General features: G+C 42.3%; 1 protein-coding gene across 1 annotated transcript; it reads left to right on the plus strand.

Moving 5' to 3' along the window:
* The first annotated feature begins 4,283 nt into the window (after positions 1 to 4,283).
* On the plus strand, positions 4,284 to 8,877 carry LOC104453877. The gene is made up of 5 exons (XM_010068510.3): positions 4,284 to 4,460; positions 5,443 to 6,687; positions 7,422 to 7,535; positions 8,026 to 8,175; positions 8,296 to 8,877. The coding sequence occupies exons 1-5, from the start codon at positions 4,299 to 4,301 to the stop codon at positions 8,431 to 8,433; spliced, it is 1,809 nt and encodes a 602-aa protein (XP_010066812.1). The 5' UTR covers positions 4,284 to 4,298; the 3' UTR covers positions 8,434 to 8,877.
* The last annotated feature ends 10,573 nt before the right edge of the window (positions 8,878 to 19,450 follow it).

Here is a 19,450-nt window from a genome sequence, read left to right on the forward strand (position 1 = left end):
CGTTGGGGCTGTTAGAGTACGTGTCTCACATGACACTTCTATGGTGATGGTGAAGATGGTTCCTGCATCAGTTGACCTTTTTCAGATCCAATTTTTAAGTTTGGCAAATGGGAGAGTTGAGGTCAATCGTTTTATGTTGTGTCCTTTGTTTATTGGATTTGCTTGAACGAATTCTCTCTGTCATCGGATATACCAAGATGCCGTGGAAATCAGCTCAGATGGATTGGTCGTTAAAGTTGGCCATTCACATCTGACAGAATTAGCAGTTAGGTGAACCTACCAACCTTGAATTTTTCCATTTGCTACGACTGGTCAATCAAACAGGATGTGGCTGGATATGTGCTGGAACACCCGGAGTTGGGTGTTCCATCTGCAGTTGGATTCGGATGGGGCGTCTAACATCTCTATCTGACAGCGGCGGCCATTTAAAATCTCATTCCGTGGATGCCAAAGCAGTCCCACCTTTGGCCATGGCCGATCGACATAAACGCTTCCTTAGTAGGGCAACTTGATATGGTACTGAATGAACAAACATACCTAAATTTTGGATATGTCTATCTCTCGTGAACTGAGAGCTCGCTTCTGTGAGGTTCATATAGCCTCCTTTTCCTAGGCACACTTAAAAGAGAGACGAAGATAATTAGATGGCTTGGCCATTTGAATGTCTGTCAATATCAGTTGATGATTTCCGGGGTCGCTGCAGAATGCAGCACTGTATGAAAAGAGAAATTGGTAATACTTCAAACTCTACTGGTGTTATCATATCTTGCTTTTTGCTTTTTCTCGGGCTGTAGATCATATGATAGATACGCTTCAATTTTATGCACTGGAGTGATGTGAAGGTTCGATTCTGGGTGATGATTGTTGGTGCGACCAAACTGTTAGTTGGATACGTAATGAGTCCAGTCCACCGATTTCTTTCCCAGGACAGCTCAAAACGGTCCTACTAAAATCCTTTCGTGTTCCAAACGAGAAAGCGACTCGAACAGCCTTTACGACCATGTTTTCTGGAGTTGGTGCGAAGTAGAGAGAGACAAATGCTTAACTCTTGTTCTCACATGTTCTCAACGGCGACCGAACGGCATAACCATGATCTGTCCCGTGCAACCGCTGCAAGGGGGTTTTGCCATGTGGACCGCCGTTTGTAGTCTGAAATTCCAAATGGCCTCTCAGGATTAATCTGAAGCCACGCCTAATGATCCCAAGTTAATTGAATTTTACTGTTGTTCGATGGCTCTAGATTCTGGAACTAGCCTCCTAATTTAGCCTCATACCAGTTGCTAGGGGATACCGAAAGATGTGCTTTGAATTTAGACTGCTATTGAACGGTCAACGATCGCATTTTTTTCTTGCAAAGGGTTAATGCTTTGCCTGTGCTGTGATTGCCGTTCGATGAACTAGGTTGGCAAGACAATCATTGCAGAATCTACGGTGTTTGACCGGTCAAAGCCGACTCGAATGATTATACTAATCAACGCAACATCAGTTCCCTATGTACATCAACTGTGGGCTTACCGAAGTCGAATAAGATAATACCCACTATCCGTCCATTCCCTAAGGAGCCTGTCGATATGTCTCAAAGTTGATGAAGAAAAATGTCAGAGCCAGAGCAACTGATATATTCAAATGGCGTTCATGTGCTTCTTCTGCATCTTCAATCAGTCACTGAAAAAAAAAAAAGTTTTGCCGTCTGATTCTACCGTCACATGAAGCGGCCCGAGAAAAACAATTCATTGTTCCTTACCGCAAAAGCAATCAACACTCCCCCACATGAATCGTTCACTGAAAACCAAGTCCATCACATCACCACCATTCACTGTTTCTCTCCTTTTTTTAATAAAGATGCTGTGCCGTCGTACAATGATTCGTCGATCCTCTATATCCGCGCAGTGGATGTGCCACTTTCTCGAGTGCCGATTAGTCCTCAATGTCTAGATCGGATAGAGCGCCTATTGCTGAGACTCTGAGAGTCACATACTCAAGCTAGGAAAACATAATTGAGCTTATAACCATCGCAGTCGTAGCACTGACAATTTTCTCTCTTGGGTCATTCATTGGCCAGATGATATCAGCTCGAGGAAGCAATGCCGAGGACTCAGGTTCTGAGTTTCCGGGCTTCCAAATGGGCATTCACAAGGATGTCTATGCCTGCAGGAGGCCTACTAGCCGGTTGCGGCAGAAAGCTCCGTGTCCTCTGCCACTGAAGCCGCAGATTTCACTCCTGGGGAGGGACGAATCCGGTGAAGGGGGATGTAGCTTAGGTTCGTCGATGTCCTCCTCCTCTTCGTCGTCTTCGTTTTATCAGAATAAAGATCCAATCCCTCTGCTATCGCCTCTGGTGATGCCTTCCGTGATGAGTAATGTGGCCGCTTGTGCTTCCCAGGATAATGCGACAAGATCTCATTGAATGGAGCAGGTAAAATGCGAAGGGAGTGCCTGGTGATCTCCATGAAAATGGATATGTGTTGCTGTGTAAATTCTCTTTGGTCTGTGAAATAAGATATCAAAGAACTATCAAATGTTGTGGCTTTTGCTGTCCTTTTCCTTAACTCGGTGTGACTGCAACTTCACTACCATTCAATTTGCAAATATAGACCTTTGCGATCAAGGACATCAAATTCCTGAAGACAGCTTCAGGTTTACAGAAGTCCTATATAAGGACCATCGACCGAAATCTGATCTTGGTTTTCGTTTTCTGTGGTTGAAACCTCACAATTTCCAGCACGAACTTTCTTCCCCAAACCTAAAGATTAGGAAATTTCCAGTGTTAAAAGAGTCCTGTTGCCCACTTCAGATGATGGGATTGGCCTTCGCACATGCAATATTCACAGACTAAAACGGATCACGAAAATTGTTCTAGATTGATTGAATGTTCAATCCTGCTGGTTCTTGGTGTTCTGGAGTCTCTTGCTGCATGAACTGAAAATCATTCACACCACCTCAGCTCTTGACATTGTTCTTCTGGTTATTTTACCGATACGCGATTAAGCCACACATAGAAGCACGATATCTTGCTACCTTGAAACACAAAACATCAGCTCGGGGATGGGAACTCCTTGGTGACCCTGAATGTTCATGTTGAATTTCGAATGTACTGAGAGGAGCAGTGTCTGTATGAGGGCAATGCTAGCCTAGGATGACAAGCAAACCAGATCCAAATCCGAGCTCATTTATGCTCATCTTCCACAGAAGATCCTTGTCGACCGCCGTAGTCACCATATGCCGAGAAAAGGATGCGATCAATTAATGGTTGCCTACTATATCCTCTATTTCCACTGTAAGACACTTTCATAACTTAAAAAATTATCTACTTGTGTATGTTTTTCCTGCTAGGATCATTCACGAATTGCCGGAAGGGCGAGATACTAATACTAATAATGGAGAATTTCAGGACTCCCATTGAAGTGCTTCTTGCCCTGGACTTTTCCCCCTCGCAGAGTTGACCAAAATCTCCAGTGACAATCTGCAACTAAAAGGAGCTGCCCCTCAATCCACAGAGCAGAACAAATGGACCATTTTGCTGGGTCATGTCCAAATGCTGTGTGCGGGATACAGATCAAGAAGGCCCAAAAGATTAGCAGATGGGCTTGCCCATGTATTGGCCCTTGGGCTTGCCCATGAATATACATATTAAAAGAAAAAAATATATATATAATTAATACATATTTTCTTTTTATATGCTGCATTTTCATCGAAACCAGAAGTTGACTCGTCATTTCTTCATTGTCCTGAACTTTCCCCCTTGTCGGCTTGCCCTCCGCCCCAAACTTCCATTATGCAAGAACGACTAGGAAATCTTGAATACATCGCACAAAAAGCGTATCGAATAATTTAATTATAAGAAGTAACGATAATTGACTAATTCAAATCGAATCTCGCACAATTCGAGTTCATTTTCCCTAACAAGTGCTCTAGATTTTATAATTTGTCCATTATTTATTTATTTTTTTGTGGTGAAAATCCGAAATACGTGTACCAAAAAAACCCGAAAAGTCAAAAAAGACCAAGAAAAGTAGACCTCGACTCCGCCGAACCAAACTCCCGACCGCCCCACCCGTACTCCGTCACTTTCCTCGTCTTTTCCCGCGCCGCAGACACGTCGGTGACGACCTCCGACGGCAACGACCAATCACGGACCCCTCGGTGGGCCCCGCCGCCCGCGTCATAACGGCGCCGTGAGAACCCGGTCGCGTCACCGACCGGTCTCCCTCTCCCTCTCGTATCGCCGTAACTCGCGTGGGAAAAAAAAAAAAAAAAAAAGAAGATAAAAACTCGCCCCCGTCGCCACGCCCGTCTCCATGTCCCCCAGAAATTGCCCGAGAAATAGTAAGGAAAAAGGAGAGGAGAAGAAGAGCTCGAATGCGGGGTTAAATTTCGGAACCCTAGCTCTCGATCGGTGTTCGCAGTCCGCCGTCGATTCGCAATTGCCGGATGAGCCGCGCGGCCGCCGCTGCGCCGAGGTGAGTCTTCCCGGTTTCCCTTGCCCTCCGTTTTGTGGGTCCCCGATTTGGATTCGCTTTTGCTCGAACGTTTCCGGGTTCAATTTCGGTGGTGATTTCGTCGTCTCCGAGGTCGTTCCGTCTTCCCTTGTCCGTGTTCTTGCCTGATTTTCCGCGCCGGTGAGATGGGATTGTACCCTGTAATCATGGGTTTTTGTTTTTTTTGGGTACTACGGCGGGACGTGGTACTGGCGTCGATCCCGATGAAGCTTTGATATGCGCTTCGTGGCTGAATCTCGAACATGCATCGCGGCTTCTTTTTTGCTGATTTGTCCTGTAGTTTGATCTTCTGATAGGTGGAAAATAGGTTCCTCTTGATTACTGGGAGCATTTCGTAGCCCTAATTATGATTGTGCGACTGCGTATGTATTGGTCTCACTTTTGTTGCTAGCGGTGGAGTTGTATTGGAGCTGGGCGCTCATAAGTCATAACATCGTAAGCTCCGGGAATTGGATTGATTGGGAGATGACGATTTGCATAGTTATAATCTCCATTCGTGTGTAGCTATTGGATTTGGTTTTTGAATGTCTAGAAGGATCAGCCTAATGAAGATTTTTCGGTCAGCGGTTTATCGTATTCAAGTATAGAAGGACGGACATTTATGGAGATGTTCGAACAAAGAGTCAATTTAAATTTAGTTTTTACCGCGTGATCAGTTTGTGCTTTGATAATTTTTTGTGTGTTAATAAATGATCTGTACTTTTTTACAGTTAGGTCAATGGTTTGTTCTCTGTCGAGTCTTCAAGTCATCTGGGAAAACTATCGTCTATACATTTTCACTTTGCATGATTTCAACACAAAGTGTTTTCAGTTACTAGTAGCGACATTTCGTTTCTTTTCCTAGCAAAGTTTGGGACATGGAACAAATTCTGTTTTCTAATTTTCTAAACTCATGCTTATTTTTGAGTGGAAACTCATGCATCTGTGACATCTCTCTTTGCAGAAGGAAATGAGAGGAAAAAGAATATCCACAGATTGGCATCCTAGAGCTTGTGCTGGCAAGACAATTCCAGTTAGTTGCAATGTGAAAAGGAATTTTGAAAACATTGTCCTCATCGATGTGGATTGTGATGATTTCGATGAGGTTATTATTATTGATGCCCCTGAATCTGTACAGGAGAAGTTGCGAGGTGCTGGTGTATCGCAAAAGAATAGGGGGTTTCCATATGAGGGTGTAATTAGTATTGATGATGACGATGATGGGGATGTTGAGCTTCCTGGACCCAGTGTGGCAGGTAGTGGTGAGTCAGATAGTGATGCCACATCAAGCAGAAGGTCCTCTCCCTCCTCCAACTTGGGAGAATCTGCTGACTCCGATGCCGATGAATGTCGTGTTGTTCCTGAGGACTGTTGTGCTTCAAAGTCATCTAGGAGCAAGAACTCCCCTAGTGGTGAAGGTGAAGCTCCCTGTAGAAATCGATATGGTCTCAGTCCTGTTTCGGAAGATGTCTCCTTTGATAGTGATTTCTCTGATTGTGAGGTTGTGGAAGATCCCTGTGGGAAGCTTCGTGAACAGTGGGAAAGTGCTTTTTCAAAAAGAAAACATGATACCTTTAATAAGCATCTTCATTCGGAAGATCAAGTTAAGGCTTCTGGCTTACATACTGATGCTTGCGTGAGTGGAGAAGAACATAACTCGTCTAATCCAGCATGTTCTAGTTCACACAGTACAAAAGCAAAAGAAAATTTTTCTTCTGGTGAGGGGTTTCCTGTCAATTCAGGAGTCGGACATGATCATGAGGAGCCCTCTTTATCGTTTAGTGAAGACAGAGCAAATAGACAAAATAATACTGTGGGCAGAGAATACAATGGTATGGGAAAATCTTGTTTTGACAATGTTAACCCGGCCAGGGACATCCTCGATGAATCTGATGGTGAAAGAGATATTCATGCGGGTGATGGGTTACAGAATAAGCGTTTTCACAGCAACAGTTCTGTTCCAGATGAAGTAGTGCATGAAAGAACTGGTCCTGGCACAGATATTCTTGCTGGCAAACCATTGGTGCCAAACTCCTGCCATACAGGCAAAGTACAAGCTGATTGTAGTGCAAAATACCAAGATGGTGATTATGTGCTTAGTGTCCAAAAGGACATTATTAATGGACGGGAAATGCTTAAGGAAACTGATGAATACAAGCGAGCAGTAGAGGAAGAATGGGCATCTCGGCAGCGGCAATTACAACTACAGGTTGGACCATACTTAATAACTTAATGTTTAAGTAGGTTAAGTACATTCAATCTTCTGCATGGGTTTTTACCGATTTGTTCTGATCATTTTTCTGTCCGAGATGTACTTACTTATTCTTGCCCTTCGTCTTTGATTTGGGATGCTAATAGGCATTGATGGACTCCTGATTGCATGTATATAGGTCGAATGTCCTGTTCTGAATGTATGGTGATTGATTTTACCTCCTTAACTTTACGTGATGGTTCCGAATTTATTACATCTTTTGTGCTTTGAGAAGTCTTTGCTGTTGTTGATGACGCCGCGTTGAAATGGAAGATCAGCTTCATTGATGGCTGACATAGACATTCCTGTACTAAAAGAGTTTTATATCCGAGATGATGAAATACTTGAAATATCAATCTTTTGGTTATTCAGAAGACATTCTTGTGAAAAAAGTTGTGGCCTTGAATCTTTGCCATGCACTTCCAGTCTCAGTTCTTGACCTACTTTTCTTGGTACCTCTATGCCTATGTTGATCTATGGCATCAAGAAAAGTGTTGGTGGGGTGTAATGCAGTTTATTTGTATTCGAAATAACTTTTTCTTGTCTTCAAAAGCATGCTTTGTATGATTTACTAAAGCATGCTTTGTATGATTTACCTTGTATTTGTTAAAGTCTGCAATTTTAATGAGTTGATTGTTCTCTTGATATTGCTATACAAGAACGTGTGCTTATTTACGGGTGTTGTTCTGCAGGCAGAAGAGGCCCACAGGTTGCGGAAGAAAAAAAAAGCTGAAACTATGCGATTATTGGACATGGAAAGAAGGCAAAAGCAGCGGGTAGAAGAAATGAGGCAGTCACAAAAGAAGGTTGATATTATAATCATCATATATATGTGCTCTGAAGCTATTTTCATCTAACATGTGCCCATTTTTTTTCATAGGAGTGACTTTATTTACTGTCCATTTCCCTTTTTAACGAAAAAACATGGAACTTTTAATGTCGCGTAATATTTATTACTGAAAATGATAAATGCTCCTACTTGGACAAGCAAAACTAATTCCGTTTGCGCTATCGGCATTTTAAAAGTCCTCGAGTTGGTTGTAATATAGCCATGCCATCCTGTCTCAGTCAGACCATTTCAGAATGCCTATTCAGGATATGTGGCATGGCTCGTCTATTGATTGGAAGCATTTCTCATAGAAATGGATGAGAGAGATGTGACATTTATGATGATTTCATTAAATTGGTCATCACAAATTGGCAGTATATAATCTCATTTTGTGATGTAAAAGTTTTTCCTTCTTTAAATGCTGCAACTAAATCTTTTTTGTTTATTGGAACTGATTTAATGTGCAGGATGAGGAAAATATGAACCTGAAAGAGCAACTTCGTGCTGAAATAAGGAAGGAGATATCTAAACTGGAAATAACTTGCACTGATATGGCCTCGTTACTTCGTGGACTGGGGATACTTATTGGAGGCAGTTTTTGTCCCTTACCACAGGAGGCAAGTTACTTATTCTTTGTTAGACGCAAATGGCTTCCACAGGAGTTGACTGAAATTTCATTGGTCTCATATTTCTTTCTATCAGCCTTTGTAACGAGGATTATGATGTTGGTTTTTCAGGTACATGCAGCTTATAAACGAGCCTTGCTGAAATTTCACCCGGACCGGGCGTCAAGAGATGACATTCGCCAGCAGGTTGAAGCTGAAGAGAAATTTAAATTATTAGCACGCATGAAGGAGAAATTTAGGTGGACTTAACGGTCATCATACCACACAGCAGTAAGTAGTGGTGCTGCTGCCTCGATTTCTACTTTCTTTTCCGACACCCTGATCAGATAGCGATTTTTTGTTGTCCATAATGTGTCATTCTTAAATTCTCTAAGATATATGTATAAAGTGAACTATAACACACACCAGAACCAGCAGTCCTTCATTGAAGAAGTTTAGTCTTTTGACGTGCTGACAACTTTAAGCTTTATGCTGTAAGGGTGAGAATTGGTGTCTTCTGTAGACTCGGATTTCACTATTGAGTTCCTTGTTGGCCAAAGCCTCTTGTCGACTGGAACAGCCTGATTGAGTTTGGTCATGATTGGATTTACTCATGGGTTTATTGTTGGGTGGAGTCTGGAGATTGGTCTGTTAATGCTATCCTGGCTCCATTTCCTTGGGCCAATACTAAAGATTCAGTTCATGTTCCAGTCACGTTTATTGCAGTTGCTCTTAAGATGCACAACAGCTGAATGTTTTTTGGTAAAGTTTTTTTTTTTTTTTTGGTAAAGCACAACAGCTGAATGTTTCACTTCTTCTAGAGTGATTTTTCCTGGAGTATTCACTGAAATGGTAAGGAAAGCTTTGGCCCATAAAATCGGAAAATCAAAAGAAGAAACAAGGGCATGCGAGAGCTTACAGGCGCAATCTAGTTTAAACGGTGATTGCTCAAGATGACGTGTCTACCAGGATGTCTACCAGGATGTCGTGGCCAATCTTTGGAGGGAGATGGCAGGAATAGTGAGTCGATCAAATTGATTAATCTTATTTGCTAGCGGTATGTCGCGACTTTTGAAGAGGTGAACTGCGACGTGCGGACCCTTGAGTGCGCCTTAACTTTGTTTAAATGGACACTTAAGTGTCATAACTTACGAAAGGTACACTTAAGTGTCAAAATCGGAGTAAAATTGATCACTTGAGTGTCAATGTGATCAAAATCCGGTCAAAACGTTGACGCGGTATTTTCCGACGAACCGAGCCCAAAGCGACGCCGTTTTTTGCATCTTGATGTGGCCAAATAATGCAAAAATGACGTCGTTTTTGGGCCGTGGTAAAAAAATAATTAAATTAAATTTAGTTAAAATATTCAAAATAATAATTTTAAAATTAAATTTAGTTAAATATTAAAAAAAAAAAGGAACGAGGGAAGGCGGTTGAGGGATTAGCCCTCACCGCCGCCAAGAAGGGCCGGCGACGGGGGGGCGGGGGAGGGTCGTCCGGGGTCGCCGGGCCCGGCCGGGGTCGCGACCTCGGCCGACCAACGGCGAGGGTTGGCGACCCTTCTTTGTTGGATCTGGGCGAGGGCCGCGAGCCCTCGCCGCCGGATCTAGGGGCTCGCGGCCCTCGCCCGGCCGGGCCAAGGGCCGCTACCCATTGGGGCGACCTACGACCCTCGCCTCGATTTGGGGCGAGACTACGTCGGCCCGGGTTGTCGGCCCGGCTAGGGCCGATGACCCCGGCCGACCCTCCCCGCCGCCGCCGACCCTTCCCGGCGGCGGCGGCGGCGATGGCGGTGGCCGAGGGCTAATCTCTCACCCCTCCCCATTCCTTTTTTTAAAATTATTATTATTTTAATATTTTAACTAAATTTAATTAATTAATTAATTATTATTTTTACCACGTCAGCCCAAAACGACACCGTTTTTGCATTATTTGGCCACGTCGGCATGCAAAATGGCGTCGTTTTGAGCGCATTTCGTCGGAAAAATGCCACGTCGGCGTTTTGACCGGACTTTGGCCGGAGTGGCACTCAAATGATCCGTTTTTCTTCGAATGTGGCACTTAAGTATATTTTTTGTAAGTTATGGCACTTAAGTATCATTTTAGGCAAAGTTATGGCACTTGAAGCGTTTTTTTGCCGATGAACTGCCAAAGGAAAGTTAATGGATTCCTAAACTTTCCAAGAGGTGACTGCGAAAGGAAAGCTAATGGATTCCTAAACAAACACTGACAATGGTGTTATGACCAATTTGTGGAGGGAGATGACGGGACTGTGAGTCAATCAAATTGATCGATCTTTTCTGTGGCACATTGCAGCGGGTACGTTGTGACCATTTCTAGAGTCAAAAGGAAAGTTAATGGATTACTAAGGGTGCATGTGATAATCATTATATATCTTGCCAAATTTATTTTTCAATTCTTAAAAACAGATTTGGAGCATAAATTTATTTGATAATGTAACTTTTTTTTTCTAGTTCTAGAATAAATTTTTAGTCAAAAAATAGATTTGAAATAGAAATGAGAAGTAAAAAGTTTATATTTTTCTATTTCGGGATAGAATTAGGAAATAAAAACTCTTTTTGTCACTCACTCTCACTACTAGGTAGGCCCTCCTTCCTCGGTTGCCTCTTGCTATCTGTTGTTCACTTGCTTTTCGGCTACCTCCCATTACACTCGGGAGGGAAAATTTTTGTGCCATTATCGATTTAATTTCTGTTTCCGAAACATAAATTTTTTTTCATCATCCAATGTGTATTTTTCTTAGAAACTCGTCTAGGGAATAGAAATATTGAAATCTATTTTTGCCAGAAATTGTGTCTAAAATAAAATGGTTATCATTTGCATCCCAAGTAAGTACTTAGTGTTGATTCTCTTAAAGCCCATACTAGTTGCATCTTTGGGGTTTTGTTTAATTAATTAAACATTCAAATTAGCTCATATTAGAGTTGCCACTAATCTATTAGGCTATCTTTGGTTGTTAGGATAAAATATATCTTATTCTGCATTTGGTACTTGTTCAAGACTGGATAAGGTTAAATATAAGAGAGATATATGTCAGATAAATTTATCTCATGAGGAAGGTGGAATAAGAGATCATAAAGTATCGGATACCTGAAGTGTCAAAACTTGACACATGGGAGAATTTAAGTGCCAAAAGTTACGAAAGTGATACATATAGGTAAAGGTAAGAAATTATAATTAGCTTTAACCAAATTTACAAAAGATCGACGCTAGAAACTTTCACTTAAAGTGACAATAAGTCAGAATGAGTGAAGGGGAGCCGATGTAAAAGAAAGAACGCCCAAACAAGAAACGGGCAACTAAGCAACAAACAAGAGAATGAGGCTAGCGAAAGCCCACAAGAGCCAAAATGGAGGACGAAGCAAGGACCGACAGTCTTCAGTCTTCAAAACGGCCAAAGCAACAACGGCAACGGAACCAACCAACAAGCCGAGTAGTATGACGACAATAGCATCAATAGATCGCAAGAAGGAGATCGCTAGAATCTCCTGTTTCTAGGGTTGTCAATCATATTGCTGAAAGTGAGAGCCTTGTCCTTGACCACTTTGATGAGATAGTTCTTTAAAGTCGCCAATTCCAAGGTCTCCCCCTGAAAAGCAATACTGTTTCGCTTTTTTCAAATTAGGTGGCACAAGGCTCCAAAAGAGAAACTGGTGATGCAATGGAGGAAATCCTTACTAGGAAGGAACTTCAAGGCCTACAAGAGATTCTCCGACCAGGACCTGTTTCTCCACGGAAGATTACATCTTGCAGCCCAAAAATAAGCGAGACTTGCCGAGATGTGATAGTCAAAGAACAAATGATCAACATAATCCGGTTTGGTATTACAAAAAGCACACAACCCACTGTCAATTCTACCGTAAGAGAGAAGGAGAACTTGGGTGGATAAGCGGTTTTTGATAATTAGCCAAAGGTTGAATTGAAATCTAGGAGCAATCGAGTCGTTCCATATAAGCGAGGCCCAATGAACATGATCCTTCTTCCTCCTAATGACTTCCCACGCTGAGGCTACTGTGAGAGCACGAGAAGAGCTCCCAAGCCTGGTAAACCGATCAGGGATTCGAGAGAGGATCGGAAGAGAATGATTCCCAGCTTCCAAAATAGTCTTGAGAGCATCACCATAGGGTGAAAAGAGATCCGCTAATGTTGCTTGTTTGGAGAAGCCTGAGCTATCAATGAAGGAGTCCGAGAAAATTAAATTTAACAGGTCTCTCGGGTGCCAATGGTCATACCATAGTGACATGGAGAAGCCATTACCAACTTCCTAGAAGAAGGATAACTGAAACTCCCGCCTTAACTGCAAAATCTTCTTCCATGCCCAAGAACAAACAAACGGAATGCGGGAAGCCAAATTTTTTTTCTTCTTTAAGAAAGTCGTGTGAATCCACATACACCACCACGACTCCTTATAAGTAAAAAGAATCTAAATGTACTTGAGCATTGTAGTTTTATTGTAGTCACGTAGCTTGCGAATACCCAATCCTCCTTATGCTTTCAGGAGACAAACTTCCTCCCAAGCGACTTTTGATCCACCAGAACTAAGTGTAGGACATTTTCAAAGAAATTGCCGCAAAATTTGTTCTATACGATCAAGCATCGAACACGGAAGAATAAACACATTGGCCCAATAACTTTGAATGGAGTGAAGGACTGACCTGATCAGTTGAAGTCTACCTGCGAATGAAAGGAATCGCTGGGCCCAAGATTGGACCTTAGTCGTGATGCGATCAACGAGTGAGATACAGTCAGTCTTGCCAAGCCTTGAAGTGATGATCGGAACCCCCAAATACCTCACCAGCAATTTACCTTCCTAAAAACCAAGGGCTAGAAGGATATAATTCCGAAGAGATGGGGATTTGCTTGCAAGGAAGACTTCGCTTTTACTTGTATTCGACAATAAGCCACTCCAAGAAGAGAAAATGTCGAGGCCTCTTTTTAATAACGAAACTGATGCCTAGTCCACCTGACAAAATAAGAAGACATCGGGCATGTTTGGTTCAGCTTTCCCAAGGGGCTTTGGGCTCTCAAAACCCTTTGGGGAAAATATTTGGTGTTTGGCAACCATTTTCGAAAGCTACTTAGCCAAATGTTAGCATCCCCAATGTTGAAAGCCCAATATTGGGGAGGACCAGCTTTGAGCATTTGGCATTTCGGAAATGCCTTTCACTATTCATCTTCTTCTCCGTTGTCTTCTTCGTCTTCCTCGCCGCCTAAGAGTTTGGCTTCTCCGGTAGCCGCCACTGCCACATGAGGGTCCCGCGTCCTCGGTGACCACCACCTGGGTTGGCGGGACTCGCGACCCAGGCGATGTCGCCTGGTGGGCGCAAGCCAGGCGACGCCGCCTGGGTCCGAGTGACCTCAGGCGACGCTGCCTGAGGTTGAGACCTAAGGCTGCCAGATCTGGCCGTCTGGTGGCCAGATTTGGCGGTCTTGAGGTTAGATCTCGGCTGTCCGGTTGGCTGGCGGTTGGCCGGCCGTCGAAATTTGATTTTCTGACTTAAATAAAAAATAAAAAATAGCAAAAGTCAATTACAAAGGTGAATTTTACCAAACTGTGTTTATGCTAAATTGCCTTTCAATGTTATAATTTACCAAATGGTATAATATTTCCGCAAACCCCTTTACCTTAAAGGTATTTGCATTCTCCCAATGACATTTCCCTAAAGCCGAACCAAACAGGCCCATCATTCGCGAAAAAGAGATGTGACAACTTTAGACCTTTTCATATCCAAAAATACTTAAAATTCGGATACAAGGCGCGAGAACTGAGAATCCCAGAGGAAACCTCCATCACCAAAGTAAAAAGATAATGAGACATAGGATCCTTTTGTCGAAGGCCCCGACCACTAGAGAAGAAACCATGAAGCTCCCTGTTAATGGAGATGGAGTACTTTGGAGAACGAACACATACCATAATGAGCCGGGTCATTTAGGTGGGAAATCCAAAAGCTATAAGGGTTGATTCAAGGAAATCCCAATCAACCGTATGTTGTCATTTATCCTCCTTAATTGTGCACTTGGGCAGATGAGTATCTCGGTGAAAATCCGCAAAAAGTTCTTAGGCTAGAAGAATGTTGTCATTTATTCTCCTACCTTTAACGAAGACATTTTGGGAAGGGCTTATGAGGTCTCGAAGAACAGCTGCTAGACGGTTGGCAAGAATCTTGGTGATGACTTTATATAAAGTATTACAACATGCAACGGGCCCAAAGTCAGAAAAAGCACAAGCATTGGGAACCTTGGGTACCAAAGCTAGGATAGTATTGTTCACTTCACGTAAGAGTTTATTCGAAGAGAAAAAGTCCTAATCGCATTCAAGACCAACAGGCCCACAGTCTCCCAACAACTTTTGAAGAACTCAACTGTAAAACTGTCCGATCCAGGAGCCTTACCTCTAGCGAGGGAAAATAAAGTATCATGGATCTCAGAATCAAGCACAGGGCGAAAAAAAACACTAACCTGCTCCTCCGAGAGAGGACGCCTGATAAGTGCCCGCAATTCCTACAACAAAGGCTTTGTGAGGACAGCCTAAAGTGTTAAGAGGTCAATGAAATAAGTAACAAAAACTTGCTGCACCCTATCCGGATCAGTGATCAGCAAGCCGGAAGGGTCCCTGACCGAGAGAATTCTGTTATGAAGCTATTTTCTATTTGACAGAATGGTGAAAAACTTATTGTTTTTTATCACCTTCCTAGAGCCATTTGATTATGGACTTTTGCCTGTAGAATGACTCCTCTTGACTTCTCAAAACAACGAACAACCAATGCTAATCATTATCCAGCTCAGCAAGAGAAACACTGGATGGGTCTTGATGGAGGGCAAGCTGGGTAAGCCTAAGGGCATTCCTTGCTTCAGTCGTTCTCACAGAAATGTCAAAGAAGGGCTCTCTATTGAGTAGCTTAAGTTGGCCTTTGAGAGCCTTTAACTTGCAAACAAGCCTATACATAAGAATCCCAACTCCAGGACTGTCCCAAACTTGCTTAACAATAGAGTTGAAATCCGAGTGCTTCATCCAAAAGTCGAAGAATTTAAAGGGCTTCCTTGTATGAATCGGGTGTAGCACTCTGACCACCATAGGTGTATGGTCAAAAATACCCAGATTCAAAAAAGAAGCTTAGGAGAAAGAGAAATCGAGCCTCAATTTAGAATTCACCAACACCCGATTAATTTTCCTTTGCTTCCTATTCACTCCTGAAGAGGTGGACTAGGTAAATTAAAGACCAACATACTTGAGATCCTCCAACTCCGTTTGAGCCAAGCAATCACTGAACTCATCGAAATAAGGAATCCAGGTATCTAAGCTACCCATACGATTAGTCGAGTCTTTAATAGCATTAAAGTCGCCCGCCACCAGTTAAGGCAAATCTTGCAAAATGTTGTTCTTTTGAACAAGGTCTGCCCAAAGGGGTCGATGGCGCAAAAAGGTATGCTCGCCGTAAATCGCGGATATATAGCAAGCCACACTAGACAAAATAAAAGTCAAGCTGCCATGGATTGCCTTAGCATTTATAGAAGACACTTCAAATCTAACCAGAGCTAGAATCCAACCAACCCAAATTCTACGCCGAGGAGAGTAATCATAATTCGCCACCCAATTCCAACCAATCAAAAGGCTAGCATAAATGGATAGGAAAAAGGACTCCAGGACCTTAGTTTCCAAGATACCACTAAAACAGAGGTTATTTAAAGAAACCAAACTTCTTATTCCAGCCCTCCTCAGGGGATTCATAAGTTCCTGAATATTCCAAAAAACTACGAACATCCAAAAAACACAAGGAGAGTGATTACCTTTTCTTGCTAGGCCCGCGTCGATTATAAACTGGAGCAGGCACAACAGAAGGGGGGGGGGATTTGGGCATAGGTGTCAACAGCTTGTCTTGAATAGATAAAGGCTTCATATGATTAGGAGGGGCGGTCGGCGAGGAAGGGCAGGGAGACAGAAGATCATCCTTACTCATCATTGTCCGAACCACCAGCTAGCTCTCCCGATCTCGGCCAAGTAGAAGAAGCACCAGGAGGCTCGGACCTACCCGCAACTGGAAAGGACGGCCACTACTTGGCTTCGGGACATTCCAGGATTACTGTGTCTTTCTAGAAGGAGCAGGAGGAATAATCTTCACAGGGGCGGGAACCTGTGGCTTATCAGAATGGGCGGGAGGCATATCCTTTGCTAGTACAGGATTCTTCAGCTTCAAGGGTTGAGCACCTTCACCTGAAGTAGGTATTCCAGTAGCATCCTTAGGCATAAGGGCCTTTTTCTTCTTTCCTTTTACTTGTTTCCATCCCGATTCAACTCTTGTAGAAGGTTGAGAAACCGATGGTTCAGGGATAGGAATAGCTGCTTGGGCACCAGTCGCATCCATAGGTAGCGCCTGCCCTTGACCTTCATTTGAATAGCCACCAACAGGTCTTGAAGATTGCTGGGGAAGATCACTCCTCTCGCCCATGCCCTGGTTCGTACTAGAGACAATAGCTCGGGGGCCTTCAATTGCATCTATAGGAGATTCAACACGAACTTGTTGACCCACAACTTCATCTAATGCCAAGGTAGGAGGCGCTGAGCATGTGTGGCTGAAGATGCCATAGCTTAGACAAGCACTTGGCCTCCACTCGTATTCCACTTCAACAAAGCTCATCTCTCCTCGGTCTAGCACCTGTACAGCATCACAACAAGGTTGCTTCGCTGAGATTTCAACATAGACACGAGCAAATACCAACATATTCTTTTCCTCAGTCCTCAAATCAACATATAGCGGTTTTCCCACCGCACTAGCCATTGTGCTAATTCCCTGAGAAGACCAGAAAGCAACAGGGAGTTTCTTTAATCGAATCCAAACAGGGACTACCAAGTGGTCATTCTTTCTAATTTCCGGCGATGGTTTCCACTACTATAAGATTAGAGGCACTCTTGCGATCGTGAGAGGGCCTCATTCCAATACCTTCCCTTGAAAATCGGCATCAGGAACCCGAAAGAAAACGAAACCTTGCCCATTTGCCATTATCTCCAGAACTTTGGGGCCCCAAGCATTCTTAATGGGGGATTCCACTAGCTTGAAATGAAGCTTCCTTCCAACAAAGTAGCCGACAAGGCATTCAAAGAACTTTGGATCAACATCATCCAAAATAGCATCAGAAAGTTCAACAACAGGCCTGTTATTGATGATGGTAGGCGGAATGTATTCCAAATCAAAGCCTTTAGTAGCAAGTTTGGCAACATTGGCCCAGGAGCGAGACTGGGGGAGTTTCGAATCCCTACTCTGCTGGTCTCTTTGCCAAGGCCTCTTCGAAATAAACCAGGCTCTACTTCTATCACGACGGCTGGCAGGAACTTGCGGGGGAAGGCCAACCCGCTCAACCTGACCTGGAGGCTCTACAAGAGGGCTACCATGAGGACGGGATGAAGGGCTTCGTCCCCTTGAAGTTCCAACAGCATGTTGTGCTGATTAGGGATGACCACCAGCACCAGAAGTGGACGAAGCCATACGTCGAATACCTAGTGTGCAAGCCAAGCACCATCCAAAAAAGCCCATTACGAGTAAAGAAACATAACCGGCCAAGGTCCAAGGAGACAATGCGGGACAAAGAGAGGCTCAGGTTTGCACAGGAACGGCCCATAGAACTGCTTTGTCGCAGCAGAACCCTGGGTTCGTAGTAACAGTGCAGCCGACACTCAGCCAACGAGAATTGGGCTTATGGTTCAAGAGGAGAGGAATGGCTTGGATGGGAGGTGAGGCGACCTACCCTTCCAAAGACCATCCAAACGACAACTGGGACCACCACACCAAGCATGAACCAAAATCGCGGATTAGACACACTAGTATGCCTATGGTAGCTCAGATCTTGAAATGGCACTTGAGTGCTGATGTGGGTGGACATTTGCAAAAACATAGGACACTTGAGTGTCAAGTCTATCAAAGGTGGTCAGAAATCCTAAGTGACAATTTTTTAATAATAGAACTCATCTACGTGATACGCCGAGAGTTGAGTCAAGAACGGAGAACCAAAACGATGTCGTTTTGTCTTCTTCTTCTTCTTCTTTTTTGAATTTTGATATAATATTAATTAAATTAAAATATTTATATTTACAAAAAAGAAGAAGAAGAAGAAGAAGAGAAAATGGAGGAAAGGGTCGGCTGGGGTCTCATTGGGCTTTGGTTAGGGGCTAGCGACCTTAGCCGATTTGTGATGAGGGCCTGCTAGCCCTCGCCAAATTTGAGGCGAGGGTCGCGGCCTTCCCCTAGATCTGGTAAGGGTCACTGGCCCTCACCTATAAATAAATTTAGTTTTAAATGTAATTCAATTAATTTTTATATTATCTAGCCATTAAATAAAATGATGTTGTTTTTGTAATTGTCCACTCATATCAGCACGCAAAACGATGTAATTTTGTACTTATCTTGCCGAAAAAATTGCCATGTCAAAATTTTTACTAAATTTTCTTATCATTAGGGCACTTAATTGATCAATTTTGCTCCAAATTTAACACATCTTTCGTAACTTTTAGCATTTAAAGTGTCTCTCGTGCTAGGATTTAGCACTCTAGGTATTCTTTTGCAAAAGTTTATATGATTTTCAATATCTATAATAGAAAATTTATTTTTCTCAAATGACAAACTTATTAAATAATAAAATGGAATCATATTTCAATGTAAATAATATTTGGACTCTAATATAAGAAATTCAAAATGTCAAAAAATAAAAATTTAATCTTAGTTTTATTTTTATATTTGACTTTAATTATATTTTATAATATACAAATACAATATAAATATATTTATCACATATTTTAGGTATTTTTATATTTTAGGTTTATTTGTACAGTTTGCTATTTAATAAAATTTTATTAGAGAATGATGGAATGGGAAAAAAAGAAATAAAAATAAAAAAAATTAAAAAGAGTGGAAAAATAAAATAAAATAAGAAAATAAAAAGTAAATTAGGCAATAGTTTCACAATAGATTTTTACCATCCACATTTGTGAATTTTTAGGTTTATTTACATTTATGTGCCGTTTATATAAAAATATATACATGATATGATGTAAATATTTCCTATTTTATTATTGCGATTCACCAAATAATATATAGGATATAGCAAAATTCTTGGTTAAAAATTTAGATGACTAAATGTAGCTTTGAAGGTCGATTATAATTCCAAGTAAATTGTGGGAGAACATTTTACTTTTACAAATCAAAATTTCCTAAATACAAGCATTTGGTTATGCTGGATAAATCTAATGCTTCAAAGATATTTTGCAAGCAATCTC

This window comes from Eucalyptus grandis, chromosome 7 (genome assembly GCF_016545825.1).
Source record: "Eucalyptus grandis isolate ANBG69807.140 chromosome 7, ASM1654582v1, whole genome shotgun sequence".
NCBI lineage: Eukaryota > Viridiplantae > Streptophyta > Magnoliopsida > Myrtales > Myrtaceae > Eucalyptus > Eucalyptus grandis.

Bases quoted from the DNA above. Each gene is read 5' to 3' on its own strand.
- LOC104453877 (XM_010068510.3), top strand. From the start codon at position 4,299: ATGTCCCCCAGAAATTGCCCGAGAAATAGTAAGGAAAAAGGAGAGGAG. The intron at 4,461-5,442 runs GTGAGTCTTCCC...CTCTCTTTGCAG, and splicing joins GCGGCCGCCGCTGCGCCGAG to AAGGAAATGAGAGGAAAAAG. The intron at 8,176-8,295 runs GCAAGTTACTTA...TTGGTTTTTCAG, and splicing joins TTTGTCCCTTACCACAGGAG to GTACATGCAGCTTATAAACG.